This window comes from Myotis daubentonii, chromosome 17 (assembly GCF_963259705.1).
Source record: "Myotis daubentonii chromosome 17, mMyoDau2.1, whole genome shotgun sequence".
In the NCBI taxonomy this organism is placed as follows: domain Eukaryota; kingdom Metazoa; phylum Chordata; class Mammalia; order Chiroptera; family Vespertilionidae; genus Myotis; species Myotis daubentonii.
In genome coordinates this window covers 1,271,100-1,293,998 of record NC_081856.1, presented here as the reverse complement: position 1 = coordinate 1,293,998, position 22,899 = coordinate 1,271,100, and the positions used below count along the sequence as shown (strand labels likewise).

The following is a 22,899-nucleotide window of genomic DNA, read 5'->3' as shown; positions in this document are numbered from 1 at the left end:
GGCGGCGCCCGATCGCCACCTGGTGGCCGGGAGGGGGTGGCGCAGTCTCTAGGGACGTGTGTTCGCCAATATTAGGTTATCTGCATTTTTCTGGTTGTAAAGGGAAATAGCTTTATAATTAACTACAAAGCAACATAAGGAAACTTCATACTTAAAGACACTAACATACTAATCACTGAGTAGAATAGAAAAAAGGCCTTCCACAATTTATGGGAAGCTCCTGGTAATTAAACCCCAACATGTTAGCTCCTCTGACTCAAACAGCCCCTCTGTTCTAATTGGAAGACAAGAAAAGTTACGCTCAAGACTACATTCTTGCATACACCTCCTCTCTGCTGTTTTTTTGGGTGTGTGTGTGTTTTGTTTTGTTTTTTACAACTCGGGTAATTCACACCAACAAGTTTCTAATTAGTAGAAAGTTTCCTTCCCCCTCCTCTTCAAACAAGCCTCTTTTGAACTCTTCCTAACTTTTACTCTAAGCATCTTTTACAGGCTTGGGTGGAGATACTGATAAAGACATCTCCCTAGGACATCTGCCTTGGTTGTCTCCTGAAGAACAAACTACCAGCGCCCTGATGTCCAACTTCGGCCCCACCCGCTTCCTTGTCACCTGGCAACAGCAGCCAAGGCGTTAAAAGGGGAGCTGCTTTTGTTCTTTGCCCTTTTATGATTAGCAATGCGCGGGCCCTTTTCCTTGGGGAAAGTAAAAATAAACTTCCTCTCTGCATCTGTCTCTTATTGCAGTTGTGAATTCTTTCATAGTCCACATTACCGGCCCCCAAACCCTAACACCACTTACATATTCCATGGGTATGCAGTTTCTTAAATTGCAGTCATTCCTTTGTATGGATCCTAATGATGGTAATGATGATTATGGTAAAGATAAGGATTTCACCCGTTAACTTATTATTTTTATTCTTCTCCAAGTTCAAATCAACCTCTCCCAACCTCTGTTTCATAATGTTACACTTTCATCTAATCAGGAGCTGAATTCTTTCCACTTCCACTTGGACCTAACTGTTGTAGGCTCTGCTCCCAATCCAGGAGTCCCTAATCCTTCACCACCCTCCTGTGCCCATCCATTCCACATCCTGCACCCCACATCCTGCACCCTAGAGTAGCGGTCGCCAACCTTTAGGACCTCACAGACCACCTGTGATCCGTGGACCACCGGTTGGGGACCACTGCCCTAAAGCACACTTGTGATCATAGAAGTTCTGGCTTTCAAAAGTATTCTGTAATGTAACAAAATGTATTGGAAAGTTATAGTTAACTCTGTGTTCTATTGGCACAAGGATAGACAATAGGCAAATGGGTTACTATAGAAAGACCCAAAAAACATCCACATGTATAAAGTAATTTAATTTTCAAAAGTAACAATACAGAGCAATGGTGCGAAGGCCTTGTGTTGTGTGGTTTTGTTTTTCAATAATGATTAGGGGGTATTGGTTAACAGTACAGAAGATATGAAGACAGGCCCTATATTTCACAAACATACAAAAAAAAAACTCCGTATGGATAGTAGATCTAAATATGACAGTGAATATTTTTAAAGAAAATATGAGCAAGAATTAGCAAATCTTTTAAAAATAGAAAACAAAAAAGTGTGCCCCAGGCTTCAGAATCCCTAAATTTCACTGATTTTGTGGACCAGAACAATTTGTAGGGGTTTTCTTGTTACTTTTCTGGAGGATATACATGCTCACCACAGCCTCCAATACACTGTGGATCCAACCTGATTGGGGTTCCGGCCATGCCCCCGAGCCTAAGGGTGACGTCGTCACAGCACCCTAGGAGGACACCGCCAGGCCGCCCGCACCGCACCCAGGACAACTACAGAGAGCGAAGGACCGCGGAGCGCCCAGCCCCGCAGCACCTGCTCAGGCGAGCGGGGAGGCGCCGGGCATCCGCAGCCTAGTCCACCAGGCCCCAGCTCGGCCAGCACCTTCCGGCTCAGCCCCGCCCCGCCTCCTCCACCGCGCAAGCCCTGCCCCGCCCTCAGACACGCCCCCGACTCCGCCCCCGGCCTCAGACACGCCCCTGACCCCGTCCCGGTCTCAGACACGCCCCCGCCCCCGGTCTCAGACACGCCCCTGGCCCAGCCCCTGCCTCAGACACGCCCCTGGCCCCGCCCCCGGTCTCAGACACGCTCCTTGCCCCGCCCCCTGTCTCAGACACGCTCCTTGCCCCGCCCCCGGTCTCAGACACGCCCCCTGGCCCCGCCCCCGGTCTCAGACAAGCCACTTAGCCCCCGCCCGGGTCTCCGCGACGCCCCGACCTCGACCCCGACCCCGGTCCCAGCCACGCCCCCGACTCAGGCCACGCCCACGTTCACTGCCCAGCTCCCGGCCGCGTTTCCCTAAGCGTCCTGCTCCTGCCATGGCGCTGCTGGGTCGGGTTTCCTTTGCTCGAGGTCGCGGTCCTCGGCGGGTAAGGCGGCGCTGGAGGGGGCGGCTCGGGGGGTCCCCGCGAGCACCCTGCTTGTGCCTGCCTTGGGGCGGCGTCCGGGGCCCGGGGCGGGGACGGGGGTCCTGGCGCGAGGAGTATGGGCCCGCCGCGGTTCTCAGGGTCGTCCCGTTCCCAGGCGTGTGCCAACTGGGACAAGGGGACCGAGCGCACGCGGCGGGTCACTGGCCGGAGCAGGCCCTTTCTTAAGAGGGAAACTCCATCTTGTGTTTCTGTGCGACTGAACATTAGTGCAGCCCTCGCTGGTTTGGCCCAGTGGACTGTGGACTGAAGGGATCCAGGTTCGATTCCGGTCAAGGGCACATGCCTGGGTTTCGGGCTTGGTCCCCAGTGGGGGACGTGCAGGAGGCAGCCAATCAATGATTCTCTCTCATCATTGATGTTTCTATTTCTCTTTCCCTCTCCCTTCCTCTCTGAAATCAATAATTAAAAAACATTAATACAAACAAATTCACATAAAAAGAGGGGAAAAAGATCAGCACCCCGCTGTCGGACGCGGTGCTGGGCAGCGCGCACGGTGCACCCAGGACCTCGGCCTGCAGACAGCGCGCCGGAAGGGCGGCAGGGGCGGAGGGGCGGAGGGATGGAACCGAGAAAGGAGAATGTCCGATAGCCCCTCCCCCAACTAAACAAAACTCTGACTCAACCAACCCAAGAGGCACAAAAAATAACCTGCCAGTGGGAGCACTTCTGACAGTTGGATAGAACGGGGCACCCTGGTGTTCTTTCTTGGAAAAGGACAAATCCCAAGTAAGGAGAACACACGAAACGGTCTGATGAGTCTCCCAAGTGACACAGCTTTCTTTGTAAAAGATCTGCTCAGGGCTGTGGCTTTGCTGATACCGGTTCCTCTTCCTGTGAAGATTTAGGTTATAGGTCGTTATCAGAGACGCTAATTAATGGTTTCTGATTCCTTCTCATGTCAGTCCTCCAGCAGCCCTCTGGTGGAAAGTCTCCAACACCACGGGGGGTGGGGGTGGTGGGGGTGTGTGTGGTAATAGCTCCCACACGCTGCACCCCAGCTCTCTGACACCATTAGGCAGTGCAGGCTGAGGGAGAAAATGAAGCCCTTTAAAAACTAACTGCAGTCTGACAATTCTGAAATTCCTTTACTTAAGAAAAATGTTGAGAATGGGGGTCTGGAGGCAAGAAACCCTGTTGCGATGGGTGGTGGGTCCCTCCGTTTGAATTCCTGGGAGAAGACAAGTCCACATCAGTGAAGCTGGAATTGTATGTGTGTGCAAATACAGCTTGAAACCCCTCATTTGAATACTTTTGTTACCAAGAACCAAGAGAAATGTTTCTTTTGTTACACATCCTATTTAAGAAGTACTGTGCTGCCCTAGCCGGTTTTGCTCAGTGGATAGAGTGTCGGCCTGTGGACTAAAGGGTCCTGGGTTCGATTCTGGACGAGGGCGTGTTCCGGGTCACAGGCTCCTCCCAGCCCAGGCCCAGTCCCTGGTCAGAGTGCCTGCAGGAGGCGAGCAATTGATGTGTTTCTCTCACATCAATATTTCTCTCTGTCTTTCCATTCTCTCTAAAAATCAATGGAAAAATATCCTTGGGTGAGGATTTTTAAAAAAAGAAAAAGAGGTGCTGTGTTAAATTGTGTGGTTAGCTACAAAACAAACTTTCAGAACTGGCTCTGTGCCTGGCCCTGGGGACAAAGATTTTAAAAAATTGAATTAAAATCCTGCTCTCAGTTGTATTGACGAAAACATTCATTTATCCACTTGTGTATCAGGAAATGCTAATTAAGTGCCTACTAAGTGTTGAGCATTCTTTGGTGTTGAAAAAGGTACCTCCTGTCATTGAGCCCCGTCTATTGTTTTAAACTAGGGATGCTGACCCATGAGTGCACCTTAAAATCAATTTGTGTAAGAGGAAGATCAGTCAGAAAAATAAACTGGAGTTGAGTAGGAAGTGCCAGCCTCCATCTCGTGCAGTAAGCTCAAGTTCACTTTTCTTTTTAATTTGCCATTCTTCCTTTGTCAGTTCACTCTTTGGTATCTGTGATGCATCTTTTTCTTTTGCTTTCGTAAAAGTAATAACTTTACTATTTTTATGAAAATGATACCTGGTCAATATGAATTCAGGTGTTACAGTTAAAGAAATTTTAAAAAACAACAACAATAAGGTGTTATGGTGACCTTGGGTGACTGTCATCCCAGATACCCGACTGCAGGGTGTCCGGGCGTCACTCGGCTTGGATGTAGCACATTTATTTTCCTCTTAGAACGAAACATCGGTTCATTGTCTTCTGATACTGAATGTTGTTGGGAGAAGTGTAAGGCCGGCTGGATTTGCCCCCTTATCTGTGCTTCTCTTCTCTCTGGAAAGCCTAAGAAGTCTTTCTTTATACAGTTAAAAATTCCAGAATAAAAGCCGCCCGGAGGCAAGGATCTCACCTGGTTTGTTCGCTGCTGCGTTTTTGAATAAGCCCATTCCCAAGTCAAAATAAACCCCTTCCAGAGCAGGAGTTCTGTTTCTAACTAACATGACTAACGAAAAAGAGTCATGTTAGTTTTGGCTCATGGGACAGGGATAAATAAGAGATGATCTGAATGAAAGGTCGGAAGGAGTGAGACTCCAGCTGAAAATTTCAAACTGCCTGCAAATTCCTCTCTGACCCCATCTCCCTGGATTGTGGAGGATCGGCCAAGTATCTTCTCGGTGCACATCTAACTGCAGACAGATAACTCACAAAAACGGCCAGTATCCCCTGCACACAGGGCGACTACTGTCCCCAGGCCTCCCGTTCGTTGCTGTAAGATGTGTTATTACTCAGCAATGTAAGTCCAGCCTTGCTACTGGCAGCAGCTGCATAGCCCAGCCTCCGCACTGGGGCCAGGGGCCAGTTCACTGCCTTTTAGATTTGCTCGGCTGGGCCTTTGTGTTGCTGTGGCAAGAGGTCTGTGTCCTGCAGACGCTTAGCACATCTGGGCAGCCCCTAAGTTACGGAGCCAGTGGAGGAGCGCAGACCTCAGCACAGACCTGGAGCCTACGTGGCTGGTGGGGAGCCGGAGCGGGGGAGTTTGGGCTCCTTCATTTTGTAATGTTTACACACTGTCGGCATTAGTGGGGGGTGTCCCTCCTTCGGCAGGGCTGTCCTCTGCCTCGGTGCAGTGGAGCATCAGCAGGTCTCCTCTAGCGGCCCCTTCCACCTGTGACCCGTCCACAGTGGTCTGGGCAGTGAACAGAATGCACGCATGGCACAGACTGCCTTCTAGCAGCTGGACAGAGTTCATCGGGAGGTGGTGACTGGAGGCTCACTGTGTGTGGATTGTATGAGTTGCTTTGAGAATGCAAAGATATGCATTTTCCCAGAGTCATCCTTTGAGAAATAAGGTTGTCCAGTCTTTACCAAGCTGCCATTTTTATGTGACATTTAAGGCCAAGTTCACTTATGGGAATATCAGTCGGGGTAAATTTGATCTGAAAAATATTTATTTTGACCTAAACCAACAGGTAGTTAGAAACGTTAAAAATGGATATGGTAATATTCCATTGTCTTATAAACATAGCTCACACTTAGTTGTGGAATAGAGAGTACTTACACTTCAAACAGGTCCTGGTCCTTACCATCACACTGCCTCTAGGCCAGTTTTCCCCTACCCTTCCTCTATTGTGAACTTGCATATGTGATTTGATTTTTTAAAGCTTTTTGTTTTGTTTTGTTAATCCTCACCCAAGGATATTGTTCCATTGATTTTTAGAGAGAGTGGGAAGGGGAGGGAGACACAGAGTGAAACATCTATGTGAGAGAAACACATTAATTGGTTGCCTCCTGCACTCACCCTGACCAGGGCCTGCAACCAAGGTAAGTGCCCTTGACCAGAATCGAACCTGAGATCCTTCAGTCTGGAGGCCGATGTTCTATCCACTAAGCCAAACCAGATAGGGCAGATTTTTTTTTAACATAAAAAAAATAGTTTTATTGATTTTTAGAGAGAGAGAAACAACAATGCGAGAGTGAAACAATCGGCTGCCTCCTGCACGCCCCCTCCTGGGGATGGAGCCCACAACCCCTGCCTGTGCCCGACCTGAAGTGGAACCAGCGACCTTTCCGTGCAGGCATGATGCCCAACCAACCGAGCCACACCCCCGGCCAGGGCTTGTTAACTTTTAAACGAAAAGTGAATGAGCATATCCAGCACTCATCAGCACACAAGCATCAGCAGTGGCCATCCTGTAAGCCCGCCCCTGGGAGACCCTGCCACGAGCCCCAGTGGGTCTGTCTTCCTGGAGTCCAGGGCGGAGCCTTCACCCTGGTGTAGGGAGGGCGTCATGTGACCCATTTTTATTTTATTTTATTTTCAACCCATTTTTAAAGAGGCACCAGTTTTAAAGTGTCAACAGAGCTTCTGACACTTTGCTTCCTTTTGAAGGCTGACTCCGCCGGTTGAGAAAGAAAGGGAGAGGTTGAGGCTGAAAAGAAAGGAGGAGTAAAGGCGGGATGTGACCGTGCTTGGCGAGGGTCAGGGTGCCGAGGGCTGGTTTCTTATGGTCCTTCCAGCAACTTCTGTGCATAAATCAACATGTGTATGAAGAGACCCTCGTTAAAAATCACACAAATGGAACATGTTCCTTAACAGAATTTCCTCAACAAGTAATTGTTGAGTGATTGTGTAAACAATATATATGTAACAATGTTTACATTAATGTGAGTCCTAGCTTTTAATAGATGCACCGGATTTGGTTATATGGCTGAGCCCGGATTAATTATATTCCCTATGGAAATGCAGATTTGTTTTTTAGCCTTTCCTGTTATAAGCGATGCTTTAATGAATATGTTGGGCTACTTTGAGCCCCCTGTATATCGGAGTCCCTAAAAAATAATAACAGTAATGAATTTTAGGATAAGAGTGTCAACTTTTGCAAAAGCCCACTGGGATTTCGATAGAAATGGAATCTGTAGATCATTTTCAATCCATGAACACAGGTATCTTTACAAGTCTTACACTGCTTTTATTAAATATATTAGTATTTTGTTCTTTTTGATGTGATTATAAATAGAATAGCTATTTTAATTTTATTTTTATCTTAATGGATATCTGTGTAAGATTGGAGTCACTCAAGGAATTAGGCGGACGCAGTGAGCAAGAGAGAGTTTGTTAGAGGGAAGGGTGGGGGGGGAGAGGGGGGGGGGATGGAGCCACAACCAGGGAAGGCTGGGATCAGCCTCTGCTGTCCTTGGGGTGGAATTTTATGCGCCAAAGCCACAAGGGGCGGAGGCTGAGGGATGCAGGCGCCCTTGTGATCGGTGGCCTGCTGTCTCGCCCTCCGTGCGGCTGCCTCCTGTTGAGTCAAATAGGGTGACCGCAGGCTGTTCCATGCAATGAGGCTGGGCCACTGCCTCGTTCGGGACTTTCTAGTCCGCCTGAGCCAATGTCCTCCCTGGCCTGTCACTTTGAACATTGCTTCTTTCTCCCCCAAATGAGTGAGTATATCTGTAAGAAAAATCCCCAGTCCTGGAGCTGCTGGCTCGAAGGGTATTTATAATTAACATTTTGATAAATGTTGTCAATTGGCCGCTGAAGAAATTGTCCCAATTTATATTAACAGGTTATAAGAGTGACTTTAATAAGCTGTTTATTGTATCATGTATTATAAAATCTTGAACCTCAATAATCGTAAGAGAAAAAGGTATCTTCTTGTGCTTAAATGTGAGTCTTCTTGTGCTTAAATGTGAGTATTTAGCTATAAGTGTGCTTGTATGTATTTTCTTTGTGTCGACTATCTTTTAAAGCTCTTAGCCTAGTTTTTCTATATGCAAATGACTTCTTAATACTCATATCAATAGATTGGATTTTTTCCCTTAGATGTAAACTAATTTCAAGATGCCGTTATTTAAAATCAATGGAAAGAACTACTTTAACGTGTTGAAACCAGGGGACAGAGCTAGTTTGGACTGCATGGCTGCGTAAGACTGGCTTCTCTGCTCTCCCCCAGCTCCGCTGGCGTTGGAGCCTGGCCATCCGTGTCACAAGTGAACAAACAAGCATGTGCTGAAAGAGGCCCGATCTTTGGTGCCAGAGACCCAGCCCAGAGGGAATGAGACCCGTCCGCCTTCCTTGGCAGAGTCCAGGGCAGAGCCTTCACCCTGGTGCAGGGAGGGGGCCATGTGACCCATTTTCAAAGAGGCACCAGTTTTAAAGAATCAACAGAGCTCCTGACACTTTGCTTGGCTTTGAAGGCTGACTTGCTGGTTGAGAAAGAAAGTGAGAGGTTGAGGCTGAAAAGAAAGGAGGAGCAAAGGCCGGAGGTGACCGTGCTTGGCGAGGGTCAGGGTGCCGAGGGGGTGGGGAGCACAGATTACTTCCCTACCTGGGACCTGGTGGAGAGGACTGAGGCCATGTTGTCCAACAGCTCGAATGTCATGCTAATGAGTTAAATTTTTTAAAATATATTTTTATTGATTTTTAGAGAGAGGAAGGGAGAGAGAAACATGGATGTGAGAGTGAAACATCTATTGGCTGCCTCCTGCACATCCCCTATTGGGGATATACTCCACAACCCGGGCATGTGGCCTGACCAGGAATCCAACTGGCCACGTTTTCATGCATGGACAATGCCCATCCCACTGAGCCACACAGGACAGGGCTAATTTGTGTATTTTTAATTTTGGAGGACTTTTATGTTTTTGAGGAAAGGGATGTTAATGTGGAGGCCCAGGCAATCTATACTAACAAAAGCCTAGGTGGCCCTCGCACACAACATCGTCACAAGATGGCTGACACAAGATGGCCACTCTCACAGCAGAGGCAGGGCCTGGTGGCCGCTCCACGCCATGAGGCCTGGGGGTCCTTCAGCTCCGTGCAGCATGGAGGAGGCAGGTCCCGGCAGAGGTGGTGGGTCACAGCAGGGGAGGTCAGTTATGGACGATCGGGCCGGCAGGGGAGGGCAGTTGGGGGCAATTGGGTCGGCAGGGGAGTGGTTAGGGGGTGCTCAGGCTGGCAGGCAGAAGCGGTTAGGGGCAATCAGGCAGGCAGGCAGGCAAGTGGTTAAGAGCCAGTGGTCCCGGATTATGAGAGGGATGTCTGACTGCTGGTTTAGGCTCAATACCTTTGAATTTCATGCATTGGGCCTCTAGTTGTATATAATAAAAGGCTAATATGCAAATTGACCGAACAGTGGAACAACTGATTGCTATGGTGTACACTGACCACCAGGGGGCAGATGCTCAATGCAGGAGCTGCCCCTTGGTAGTCAGTGTGCTCTCACAGGGGGAGCGCTGCCCAGCCAGAAGCCAGCTCATGGCTGGCAAGCGTAGCAGCGGCAGGAGCCTGCCTCCACCGCAGTGCTAAGGATGTCTGATTGATGGCTTAGGCCTGCTCCCTATGGGATGTCAGTCAGACATCCCCTGAGGGCTCCTGGACTGTGAGAGGGTGCAGGCCAGGCTGAGGGATCCCCCTGAGTGCACGAATTTCATGCATTGGGCCTCGAGCAGTAAATAACAATGAGGAAATAGCTAAGCCAAGCATTATTTAAATATTGACTTAGATCCACAGCTTTACGAGGGTCTGTGATCATGTGGTTTTTACAGACTTGAAACTGGATTTTCTTAATGTACCTAAAACATTAAACTGATGTTTACAGAAATGTTTTTATATGAAACTTCAGAAACTTTTCTATGGTGTAAAATTACACCATGATTCTCCTCTTCTTTCCTGTATTGGTCTCTTGGGTTTTACTTAGACAAGGAGTCACCTCACCTGTCTCAGGTCTCAGAGGCCCTGTACCGTGGAGGCCCCTAGGGCCCAGGTCTCTCTGCCGGGTGGGAGGTGGGGTGGGCGGGTGGTCTCAGCCAGGTTAAGGTAGACTTCACTGTTGGAACAGCTGAGTTTTATCTGAATTTTCCCAGTTTTGAAATATTGGCTTAAATTTTTAAAAACACAGGCAGGCCTAAGAAAAGACATGTGGTCTAGAGTCATCAATGTGCCTATATTATAGTGTTTATTCTAGGCATTCTATACAAGCCAAAATACTTAAGGAACTTAGGAATAAATCTCACTGGTCTCAGCCTTCATCCTGTAGGGAAGAGACCGACAAGACTCTTAGGATCGCACTCTGAGGGTGAGAAGCAGGGTTGCTCTCCCAGGCGCTGATGGAGGGTGGGGAAGGGGGTGTGGTTTACAGGATGTAGGTGAGAGATGAGTGTGGGTGGGGAGGCAGGTGATGGCTAACCTTGTTTTGGAGAGATTTCAGAACTTTTAACTAAAATATAAATTTGTATTGCCAAAATTGGAAGACTTGGGTTAAGAATTTTAGAGATTTAAAGATCAATCTTGATAGGAAAGGTGGTCTTTCCATTTTCAAAAACAACTTATATCCAGAAAAACCACAGTGAAATTTGAAAACCCATAAAAGACTACTTTGTATTCACTTTTTAAGACTCAAGTGAAATAGCCAACATGCTGTTTCAGTTTATTCAGGATCCTTCTCTGTAGGAAGAGGAGATTAGATACAAGATCCAGTGAGGTCTGTTCATTTCTTTGAATCTTAATGTTGAAATCAACTTGCTTTGAAGCAGACAGATGGCTTGAATTTAATACTCAGCAGCATATATGCTGAGAATGATCAGGTCATGTGGATTAAAGTAGCATGTCAGTTTCTTCACTTTTCCCGGTGGGGAAAGGGAGTCAGGGCCAGTAGCCCTGACTGGGAATCGAACCGTGACCTGCTGGTTCATAGGTCAACCACTGAACTACGCCAGCTGGGCAGGAATTATTTTTATCAAATGTGATTATTTTTATCTTAATAACCTTTAACCTGCACATTAGGAAATTGAGAAATCTTTTAAAATAAATAAAAAAGCAAGTTTGTATGCTAATATTTTGTTTAATTTATCTTTCATATAGTACCACATCAAATTACCCATACAAATCAACACTAAATAAGTAGAGCCTGTGGGAAATGAGAACCCATTTTTTCATTATCACTTGGTAATGACAAACTCATCAGCCTACTCGTGGAAATTTCCCAATTCATCATCCTAATGGAATAGCGCTGAGGCCGTGGCAGCCTCAGTCCCCCTGCCACTTAGGTGGAGAAGGATTACTGTGGGCTGCATGGATTTCATGCTCTGACAAAAAACAAACAAACAAACAAAAAAACAATACATGAAGCCAAAGGAAAGAAACCAGAGTTGCAAATGTATCTTCACCAATTATTTTATACTCTTCAAATTTTGTCTTTTAATAATTTTTTTCCCTGACAATAAAATCAAATTATACTTATGGGGACTATCACATGCCTTTGGCGTGATTACTGAGCTCAGTAGGAGCTCAATGAGTGGAGAGAGGTGGCTCACAGGCGATTGCATCCACCATGTTGGAATCTTCCTTCTGCATCCGGGCCCCTCCTGTGCAATGGGGTAAAAGCACTGCCGGCTTCATGGGTGGGGAAGGTTGGTCAGTTTGATATCTAATTCTGACACATGGGAAGCACCTAAGAGTGTTGCCTCTTTATTGTTTGTTATTTGCTCAACAATTAAAGTTTGTCTTTATAATTAAACGAGAGGCCAGTGCACGAATTCGTGCACAGGTGTGGTCCCTAGGTTTGGCCGGCAATCAGGGCCGATCAGGGCCGGGCTGATTGGGGTTTGCCAGCCAGGGGGAGGGCCAGGGTACAGGAGGTTGGCTGCCACCAGCCCCTAGGAGGGAGCCAGCCCTCGGCCCCCCGGGAAAGGGGCCGTGTCTGCCACCACCCACCTCTGGTTCCCCGTCCCAGCCCAGACCCCAAAGATGATGGTCGCCGGGCCTGGCACGGAAGGAATAGACTGTGTTGAGTGTCTGCCCCCTGGTGGTCAGTGTGCTGTCATAGCGACTGGTCAACTGGTTGTTCTGGTCATTCAGCTGTTAACGGTTGTTTAGGCTTTTATAGATATAGATGTGAGCAGATGGCAGTGGTTTCCCCAAGTAATGTGAGAGTGTGAGCTGTAAACTATAAGAGAGGGCAATGTAAATATTTTTTAGTTCAAAATGTTTTGGTCCTCCCCACCCTCCCATTTTAAATATAGCAGAGCCCTGGCCAGTGTGACTTGGTTGGAGTATCGTCTCATGCACCAAAATGTACCCATTTCAATTCCCAGTCAGAACACATGCCCAGGTTGCAGGCTTGATCACTAGTGGGGGGTGCGCAGGAGGCAGCCAATCATTGATTTTTCCATTTCTCTCTTCCTCTCTCTCTAAAATCAATAAAAGCATATTTAAAAAAAGATAAAATAAATATAACAGAAATACTTTATCTAAATTTATCATCCAGAAGGCTACATCGGAAGAGGCATTTGACTTAATAAACCTTATAAAGAACTTTTTATGATTGTCTTCAGTGATTCAAAGGCAGTATGTGATCTTTATCCAAAATATTTTTGTTAAAAGACATATATGCTTTATGTTAGCTTTTTAAAGATAAATTTAAGTAAAACACCCACCAATAATAAAGCTAGCATTTATAGAGTGCTTAGTGTGTGCTAAACAGTGTTGTAGGCATTTTACTTACATCAACTCATGAAACCCACAGAAGCATGCTGTGGGGAAGGTTCTGTTATTGTCTCCGTTTGTAGAAGAAGCTGAGGCGCAGAGAAGTTCCATCGCTTGCTGACGGCCGTTCTGCTGGGGAGAAAGGCCTGTGCTACGTTGTCTCGCTCCAGAGCCCGAGCTTTTAACCAGGCCTCTATGTCACTAAACATTCCGATAGGAAAGAGTAAAAATTGATTAAATACAATGCCAACATGCTAGCAGGGAGTTGTGTTAATCCAAGAATTTGCATAATATTAAAGAGTTTGTGTTTTGAAGTTCACCTCTTATGCAAATATCAATTCATTTTTTTCTCTTAGTTTTTCAGTTATGGAACGAAAATATTATATCAAAGCAGTGACACTTTTCAGTCTAAATTCTTTCCACCCCTTCAAAAAGCGATGCTGCCACCTAACAGTTTTCAGGGGAAAGTGGCCTTTATCACCGGGGGAGGCACTGGCCTTGGCCGCGGGATGACCACGATCCTCTCCAGCCTGGGGGCCCGCTGTGTGATAGCCAGCAGGTGAGTCGCCGGGAGGTGCCTGAGGCAGCCGCTCCTGAGCCTCAGGATGGCAACAGTCTGCCAGAGTTGTTTGTTTTGCATCTTACCTGCTGTGACACGTCCGCTCTGTTATTAAGTCCGTCTCCTTGGGAAGCCTGTTATAGCTTGAAGTAATGATGGATCCTGGAGCAGCTGATTAGTGCATTTCCCAGCCACAGGGAGGGAACTTTTTTGGACATGGAGGTGAAGCTGAAAAGTACCACGTCGAGGCTGCTTTGCTCTCGTGGGAGTGATTGTAGTTACTGCTTCAGAGGGCAGCTGTGTGCGGGGATGATGGGTATAGTCCTTCGTGTCCTATCAGAGGGATGATATTTCATACACCCGTGGTTGTGGGAAGGGTGAGGCCACGTGGAAGGAGTTTCTCAGAGGTCTGCCCTGGTTGCTCCAACTGTAAGTCTAGAGCTTGAGAGATGGGCAAAACCTCCCCTCTTCTGTTTTGAACAGTGCAGACATTGGGAGGAGGTAGTCACAGTGTGATTACAGCTGCTGTGCAATTTACAAGGGCCAAAGGAATTGCCTTTGATGAATGCAAATTGGCCAGACCGTTTTTGTTTTTGTTTATGCTGTAATATTTTTAAGTGTGGCAAACCCTTTTTTGTAACACTCCATAACCTGCCGGGGCTGACCAGCAGACCCTGAGCGATGGATGTTTATTATTCTGACACACATTTCTGTGAAAGGGAGGGCTACGGGACTGCCTGGCTAAAGGAACCAGACAGCTCCATTTGCCTGCCTCCTTAGGCTTTTCTTGTAGCAACAGCTTGAACTAAAATGAACTGTTAGATACGATCAGCCGGGTGAGCATCCTTGAGAAGACACGCGTCTGCCGTGTCCTTTAAGCGAGGACGTCTGAAGACTAAGCACACCGATTCCAGCAAACACCCGGGGCCAGACTTGTTTGGAAAAGTCAAGGCCGGGCAGCCGCCTTCAGCCAACTCCCCCCGGAGGCCCTGACCTTTTGGAGAATCCTCCTTACAGACATTCCAAACCCCGTGCTTCCCCACAATAATCGACACTCACGGTTACTTTTTATCTTGCTTTCAAGAGTATGAGGTCCTGAATGCACACAGTGCACTATGTGCATCCGTTTGGTCTGAAATCTACTCTCACAGAATCTAGTCTAGAGGGTGGTGTAGGCTCACATTTACATGGATGTGTTTTCTTTCTAAAGCAGCCTTGGGAACCGATATAAATGATTGTAATTAAGGAAAAAATCTTAAACCTATGAGCAGATGTAAAATAACTGGTTTAAATGTAATTCAATACATTAGTATGTAAATTTGTTTGAGTCAGACTTTTAGAAAAATGCATTCATTCAAACTGATTTATTTGTAGCTTTTGTATATTCTCAAAAATGCATCCCTTAAGCTATAGACTGTCTTTGTGTTCTAATTTGTGGAATTAAAAAGAAAAAATATGTGACATCATTTTAGAACTCATGCAAAGGATACCGTGTGCTTGTTTTTAGGAAGATTGATGTTTTGAGAGCCACTGCAGAGCACATTTCTTCTCAAACTGGAAATGAGGTACATGGGAGCGGGTTGTTCAGCGCGACTCAGGAGTCTCCGTAACTAACCTGCGCGCGGTCTGGCTTCAGGCATCAGAGCAACGCGGCTTCCTTTGTCTGTTACTTCGCAGGTTCGGGCGGTGCAGTGTGATGTGCGGGACCCTGACATGGTCCGCAGCGCCGTGTCGGAGCTGATCAGCGTGGCGGGCCTCCCTGACGTGAGCGTGGCGATGCGCCCGTGGGTGCGGGGGTCCCCGTGGGTGCGGGTGCGCCCGCCGACCCCTGCGATGAGGTGCGCAGCGCCGCGGTGCCTCCGAGTGGCCGGCGCCGCTTAAACAGGCCGGATCAGAACCGCCGCTGCAGGCCTTCGGGCGGTCCGCAGAGCAAACCGCACCCCCCGCTATGCTATTCGTCGGATGGCCGCCCAGAGCCCAGGGCCGGAGCTCAGTGTAGCTTACAGGGCTCTTGGCTGCCTCATGACCTTGTCGTGTCTGTCGTGGAGAATAATACAAACAAGGAGCCCACGGGCCCAGGCGTCTCGGTTCACGTGGGCGGGCTCTCAGGCTGCGGGGGGTGGGGGTGAAGGTAAGGGGTGGGCGCCCCCCGCTCCCGAGGAGGCTCTTAGGTTAGAGACAGCAATGGTGCCGACTGCCCGGGAGCGAGGCAGGGCCTGCACAGGCAGAGGAGACACAGGTCAGCAGCAGGAGTGCCTCTGGGTGAGTGAAGCTGAAATTAAAGATATTGTAACTGAGATCCCTTGAAATAAAGTAGTCACATGGTAGGTGTTCACCTCTATTTATGTCCTCAATAACAGGCTGCACCCTGGTTTTGAGGGGAGAAGTAGGATTCAGAAATTTGGAAAATGACAGGAGGTTTTCACAGGCTCAAGTCTCGGTGTTCCTAGCAGACTGTGGTCTTACTGTGTTCGTCGGGTTAACACGCTTCAGGGGTGATGACCCTCCTCATCTGACTGCCTTGCTCCTCTGCTAGGTTGTGATAAACAATGCAGCGGGCAACTTCATTTCTCCCACGGAGAGACTGTCCCCCAACGCCTGGAGGACCATCACGGACATAGTCCTGAACGGCACGGCCTTTGTCACCCTGGAAGTGGGGAAGCAGCTCATTAAGGCTCAGCGAGGTGGGACTGTGCGCCTTTCCGTCCCCAGCCGCCGTGCGTGGGCTGGTGGGCAGCCGGGGTGGACAGAAGTCAGGGCAGAGCCCACCCCGGGACAGGCTGTCTCACGGAGGGTCCTCCCTGTGTGGGGGTGAGCTGGGTCCCTGCCAGGAGCACTGGTCCATGGGAGTGGCCAGCTCTCCCCCATGACGGTCTGGCTGAGCTGGGTTTTCAGAGGTGGTCGGAGCCGGGAGGGAGAGCGGGGGAGCGGGGGAGGCACGCTGGGTGTAACTGGCACGTTGCCAGGGGAATTGGTGTTGATTCGGACGGTTATTTCCTTAGGCTCTCTCGAAAGTGCCTCATGAGGGAGGGATGGTTGGGAAGGTTATCGCAACCCGGCAGGGGAATGGGGGTGGCCAAGAGGAGGGGACCACTGGAGGCTGGTTTCTTCTTGCACGTGGACGGATGGATGCGGGATAATTCAGGACATTAGAAGATCAGGCCATACTGGGCAGATGAGGGTTCTGCGTGGTGAGTGGGCGGGTGAGGACAGCCATGGAAGGCTGAGGGCTGTCGGTTTACAGGGGCTACTAGGAAGACATTTGCGTTTAGTTTGGGGAGGGGTGTGGGGACAGACAGCAGGTGCTGGAGAGGCCTCAGCTGCCTGTGTGTGTGCACAAGTCTGTGTGTGTGCATGTGTGTGTGTGTGAGTGTGTGTATGTACACGCTGAGAACTCCTGCATGTTCTCCAGCCGTCACTGAAATTCAAACCCAGGCCACCCATTCCCCCACACAAAGGGGATGTGATCTAGGTTGGAGTTGGAGTGATTTTTATGTTTTACTTTATTTTTCAGAAAGGATGGGTGATGGGGATGGGAGACAGCACCTGGCTGAGCCCTCGCTGTCCCTTCTGCCCCAGAACCTTGGTCTCTGGGCCTCTTCTCCCTCCATCGGACCTTCTCCACATCTCACTCACCCCCCCCCCCCCCCCCCGCGGCCCTCTTCTCTGTTCTCGGTTTCTCCCCGTCTCCGTCTCTCATCACTGTGTTTCTTGTCTCACTGTCTCTCTTACAATTCAGCCACCCGGTGAGCCTGCCTTCTCTCTGACTCTCCTTTCTTCTCTCATTAATGTCTCATTTAAAAACAGACTCGGATCTATTTTTATTCCTCACATTGGATTAAAATTCTATGGGCTTCATTAAAAATATATTCGCTAAGACTTTTCAAAGGATGGAAGCCCGTTTTTACTCTTCCAAGATTCCTGTCGGTCATAGCTTCTGTGGCCGCGGGGTTCACGGCCTGTCTCCACGGCCTGTGGAGCTCAGCGCACGGGGTCAGGAACGCGGGTGCGGTGGCGCCTGAACATGTCAAAGTGTGGGACCCCGGGGTCCCGCGAGAGCAGCAGGCTGGTGACCCGTGAGCAGAAGCATCGAGGTGGTTGGGCCGAGGAGGGCGGGAGGCGAGGGCGCTGGCAGCTGGAGGGCACAGCTGGCAGGCGGGACTTGGGGAGGCATGCCTGAGGGCCAAGGACTATGGCCTGAGCGGGGCCGGGCAGCATTGGGGATGTGGCAAAAGTAGGTTTCTAAGCAAAATTAACAATACTCAACAAGCAAGAGACAGGAAGCTCCTGAAGACGCCCGGCACGGCCAGCGAGGGCACGGCTTCTTTGGGGAGGGACATAGAAAGTACCATCGCTAGGCTATCCTGGTCAAGTGTGAATAGCAGTCAGCAGTGAGAAAAAGAATACCTCATTTTATTAAAGAGCTGAGAGAACGTGCAATGAGGGAGACTGACAGACTAATATGGGGTGTTATTTAAGAATTAGTCGCAAAGGACATGGGCAGGATAAATACTGAATGTTTGATCCCTAGATCAAAAGAAAGGAGCTAAACCTTACAATCTCACCTCCATAAGTCTGCTACCTGCCGGCACTGTCCATGGTTATCGCGGTGTCGCCGACGTGTGCCCTGCGCAGCACACACACGCCTATGCCTGCCCTGGCCTGCCGAGCTGTTCTTCCAACCCGCTCCTTCCCACCCGGCCCCCAGCCTCCGCCCGCAGTCTGGCCGTGTGTCTGTGAGTCTGTCCCGGTTCTGTTGGTTTGTTGTTTTGCTCGTAGCCGCCGCAGGCACAGGGAAACACATGGCATTCATCTCTCTGTCTGACTTATTTCACTCCGCATACGACCAGTGACTAGGCCAGGACGTCCAGCCCGTGTGCCGCGAGGGCTTTCCAACGTGACTGCCTGACTGTGGTCAGCACTGGCTTCTTTCCCCTAAGGCTTAGGATGTCCGATAAAACAGTGACAACAGCCAGCACAGCAGTAGCCATCCTGTGTGAATTAATCAAAATCATACCTTTTTTTGTCAGACCAGCAAAAATGTAATATATTTTTTGCTGTGTTGTAGAATTTTAGTAATTAGTTTGTGTGCCATGAGATGAAAAAGGTTGAAAACTGCTGCTCTAGGCCATCCATAGTGTTGCAGATGGTAAGATTTTATTCTTTTTATTCTGATTAATACTCCATTGTCTCTATGTGCCACGGCTTCCTTAGCCAGGTGTCTGTCCACTTAGATGGCTTCCACATCGGCTGTGATCAATAGCACTGCATGAACACAGGGGTGTTTGTCTTTTCGAATTAGTGTGTTCATTTTCTTCAGATATATTCCTAGAATGGGAGTCACTGGGTCACATGGGAGTTCTATTTTTAATTTTTTGAGGCGCCTCCATACTGTTTTCCAAAGTGGCTGCACCAGTCTGCATTCCCACCAACGGAACGTGCACGAGGTCCCCCTTTCCCCGCGCCCGCCAGCGCTTGCCTGGTTGTTGGTAATCGCCATTCCGCAGGTGTGAGGCGGTGCCTCCTTGTGCCTTCAATTTGCATTTCCTGGATGGTCCTGACACTGAGCATTGTTCATGTGTCTGTTGGCTATCTGTGTCCTCCTTGGACAAAGGTCTCTGCCTATTTGTTAATTGGGTCGCTGGTTTGGGGGTTAAGTTATATGAGTTCTCTATATGTTTTGGATATTAACCCCCCATTCGACATGTCCTCTGGGAATGAATATCTGCTCCGCTCAGCGGCTGTCTTTTCGTCTTGCTCACGGTTTCCTTTGCTGTGCCGACGGTGCAGTTCGATGCAGTCCCCCATGGTTAGTTTTGCTTTTGATGCCCTTGCCGAGGAGACACGCCCAGAGAGACGCGGTGAGAGCCTGCGGATGTAGCTGCTAACTGTCCTCTCCATTCCAGGAGCCGCATTTCTCGCCATCACCACCATCTACGCGGAGAGCGGGTCGGGCTTCGTGGTGCCCAGCGCTTCCGCCAAGGCCGGGGTGGAAGCCCTGAACAAGTGAGTCACCTGCGCCGCTCGGCCGCTAGGCCAAGTCCTCGAACCTCTCCCTCCTCCCGTGGAGCATGCACTACCCTGTCCACGCAGGACTGAGCCCAGAGCGAGGCCCCTCCGCCCAAGGCTTCTGCCGGCGCTGGGCTCGGGGCGTGGCGCTGGGCGCTGGGCGCTGGGTGTGGCGCTGAGCGCTGGGCGTGGCGCTGGGCGCTGGGCGCTGGGCGTGGCGCTGGGCGCTGGGTGTGGCGCTGGGCTCGGGGCGTGGCACTGGGCGTGGCGCTGGGCGCTGGGCGCTGGGCGTGGCGCTGGGTGTGGCGCTGGGCGCTGGGTGTGGCGCTGGGCTCGGGGCGTGGCGCTGGGCGTGGCGCTGGGCGCTGGGCGTGGCGCTGGGCTCGGGGCGTGGCGCTGGGCATGGCGCTGGGCGCTGGGCGTGGCGCTGAGCGCTGGGCGCTGGGCGTGGCGCTGGGCGGGGGAGGTGGGAGCTCTGCAGCGGGGCGGGCCTTTCCCTCGGCCTCCGCACAGGGCAGTCTCTGCAGGCCCTGAGCGTGGGTATTGTTATTTTCAACATGGCGTCTAAATGTTGTGTTGTTTGTTGTAATTTTCAGGTCTCTTGCAGCGGAGTGGGGTAGATATGGGATGCGATTCAACGTGATTCAACCAGGGCCCATAAAGACCAAGGTGGGTCTGCTTGTCACCTGTGAGTGTGAGGGTGACACCGGGGTCTGTGCTGACGGCGTGGGGGCCCTTCGGGGAGGCCTGCGTCCCGAGCTGGTCGGGGAGGGGTTCGCACTCTCCAGGCGGAGAGACGGCAGGAGGCAGGCCGCCCGCGACTCAGTGTCTCATATGCTGGGAGCTTTCATGCCATCAGTTGTGGCATTTTGTCTGATTTGCTTCGATGCTCTGCTCCATCTTATAGTTCTTAATTTTTACTTTGTTTTAAAGAGTCTGACTTTGACTGCTGTTTAAAAGAATAAGGGGATTGCGAGGTGCTGTGGGGATTACCTGGAGGCCTGGCGCGCTCTGGGGAGCGCTGCTCTGACCCTCGTCTGGGCCTGTTTACTCCCCAAACTCACTGCGCGCCGCCGGTGCGCCCCTCTGGCTAACACGCTCCCTCACGACCCGGTGCGGCGCCCTCACACCGGCTCCCGCGGAAAGCAGGGACTTCAGCACGGTCTGGATGTAGCTTGGAGACTGAGGTGAAGCTCGGTACCTTGTTCCAGGAGATGATGCTGAGTCTTTGGGTTGTAGGTGGTTCGGGTGTTAAATGTTAACACGGAAATAAATGGCTGTGTTGGGTACTTGGCAGTTTCAAGGATGGAAAACGCGCAGACCAACCGCCCGAGTGCGCGCAGTGTCATTGAATAGCTCGTTTGGAAACTCGAAAGCTTATCTCCAAGCACGTGCCCAGGTGGCCCTGTGCTCAGTCCTCTCCTCACGGAGCTTCCACCAGGGTCTCCACCCAGGAAGGACCTCTGCATTTTACTATTTACTCAGCATTGATTGAGCGCCTGCTTTGTGCAAAGGTGCCGAGGAAGCTGAGAAAGATCCAGAAGCATCTGCCAGTGTTTGTAGTGAGGTGCGAATCACAAGCATGTGCTTTTAAAGAGGAAACCACAGAACAGAAACTCCCGAGTGAGTGCGGTGGAGCGGGGCTGGGCCGGCGCCCTCTGTGTCCCGGGTGCGTCACCCCTGCCCGGGTGGTGGCGGCTCCCGGGAGCAGCCTGTCACCGAGGACGGATCCCCTCCAGGCTCCGGGGCAGCAATCGCCCGTCTGCTCCTCGGCATCCCGGGCAGGGGCTGTGGCGATGGACCTCTCTCTGGGTCTACTGGTTCATATCCCTGCACACTTGTTTTCTTCTTTCCTCTTACTGAGAAGGAAGGAGAAGAAAAGGAGTGTCCTCTTAAATATGTGCTATTTGAGGCGTTTTCTGTGTTTGCCAAGCCATGCGCCAGGGGCCCCGGCCCCACCTGGGCTCGCGTCCTGATTTTACAGCTGAGGAAACAGGTTAAAAAGGTTACGCTCTCAGGTGATTTTTTTTAGGTCAATATGAGACAAAATGATCTCTTTTGAACTAAAGTTATTGTGGAAGAATTTGGCAAAATTATCTGTTGTTACAAAGCCTAAGGCACGAACAGGTAGCCCTAGTAACATGCCACTTCATGCCAATTTGTTCCTTCAGTGGGAGAGGCGTGGCAATTAAAAAATGCACCCTGATGATTTCCTTTATCGCCAAGGGTGCCTTCAGCCGCCTGGACCCGACCGGAGCGTTTGAGAAGGAGATGGTGAACAGGATTCCCTGTGGCCGGCTGGGGACTGTGGAGGAGCTGGCCAACCTTGCCGCCTTCCTGTGCAGCGACTACGCTTCCTGGATCAATGGGGCTGTAAGCACGGAGGCCTCCTCATGTTGGGAAGGGCAGGCGGAGGGAGGCACACTGTGGAACCGATCCTAATGATCCTGAACACGAATGTGGCTGGAATCGTTACTTAGCTTTAAATAATATCAAGTATTAATATACATTGCTTAGCCTATGGAATCAATTTATTGATAAATTCATTTTATTAAATAAAAATGACTCTGGTAGACGTGCCTTTAATATTGGGTACAATTTGAAATTGTAGAGATGGTGGAAAGAAGATTCTAAAGAAAATAAATCAATTTAGGTTTAATCAAGTCTGTCTTTAAAATTTGGCATTTGATTGAGAGACCTAAGGATGAGAAAGTGGCTAATGATTCAGAAACTTGAGAAAGGAGTTGGTTTCAGAGTTTTTATTTTTTATTTTCAGGTCATTAGATTTGATGGTGGGGAGGAAGTATTTATCTCCGGAGAATTCAACAGCCTGCAGAAGGTAATGCCATTTTGTGAATATAATATGCTATTAGCAGCTGGGATGCTGAGCTCTCACATGCGAGGACCACGTTAAACCGCCCTTTCTTTTCTGTGTCAGGTCACCAAGGAGCAGTGGGACACCATGGAAGAGCTGATCAGGAAGACAAAAGGCTCCTGAGACACCCTGGCCTTCCTCTGGGTTACCGTGGAAATGACACAAACTGCTGATACTCTTTTGAATATTTTCCAGTCTAATAAATTGTTAATTAACAAACATTCACTGAGTGTGTGCCGTGTACCGGGCCAGTGGTAGGTAGGCATTGTATATTCAAGATTCATGAGATGGGGTCTGGTTCCTTCAAAATTATTTTAAACATGAAAAAGGGGGGAGTGAGTGAAGGCTTTGACAGAGGTGAAAGTGCGAGGCAGTGGCAGAGGCACGGGGAGAGGCCGGGGCTGGCGTGGTAAATCGCGCCTGTAGGGATGGGGCCTGAGAGGAAGACAGTCGAGGTCGGGGGGACCTAATGGACTCTGCCTTCTGCTTGTTGCCTTTCCATGGGG

At 49.8% G+C, this 22,899-nt stretch overlaps 1 protein-coding gene across 3 annotated transcripts; it reads left to right on the top strand.

Annotated features, from left to right (window-relative positions):
- Window positions 1-2,240: 2,240 nt before the first annotated feature.
- DECR1 (2,4-dienoyl-CoA reductase 1) lies at window positions 2,241-22,614 on the top strand. 3 transcript variants are annotated; one of them, XM_059673107.1, is made up of 10 exons: window positions 2,248-2,430; window positions 13,307-13,509; window positions 15,017-15,074; window positions 15,187-15,273; window positions 16,046-16,193; window positions 19,416-19,515; window positions 20,115-20,187; window positions 21,745-21,891; window positions 22,295-22,357; window positions 22,457-22,614. In XM_059673107.1, exons 1-10 carry the CDS (start codon window positions 2,380-2,382, stop codon window positions 22,514-22,516), a joined length of 990 nt encoding a protein of 329 aa, XP_059529090.1. In that variant the 5' UTR covers window positions 2,248-2,379; the 3' UTR covers window positions 22,517-22,614. The 3 variants fall into 3 exon arrangements, with proteins under 3 accessions (XP_059529091.1, XP_059529090.1, XP_059529092.1); XM_059673109.1 differs by lacking the exon at window positions 2,248-2,430 and adding an exon at window positions 4,313-4,411; XM_059673108.1 differs by lacking the exons at window positions 22,295-22,357; window positions 22,457-22,614 and adding an exon at window positions 18,041-18,245 and having other exon boundaries at window positions 2,241-2,430; window positions 21,745-21,881.
- The last annotated feature ends 285 nt before the right edge of the window (window positions 22,615-22,899 follow it).

What these genes read in the sequence shown, in the direction of transcription:
- DECR1 (XM_059673107.1), top strand. Translation starts at nt 2,380, where the DNA reads ATGGCGCTGCTGGGTCGGGTTTCCTTTGCTCGAGGTCGCGGTCCTCGG. An exon ending in CTTCTCAAACTGGAAATGAG is followed by an intron (nt 15,075 to 15,186) that starts GTACATGGGAGC and finishes GTTACTTCGCAG; the next exon opens with GTTCGGGCGGTGCAGTGTGA. An exon ending in GCGTGGCGGGCCTCCCTGAC is followed by an intron (nt 15,274 to 16,045) that starts GTGAGCGTGGCG and finishes CTCCTCTGCTAG; the next exon opens with GTTGTGATAAACAATGCAGC.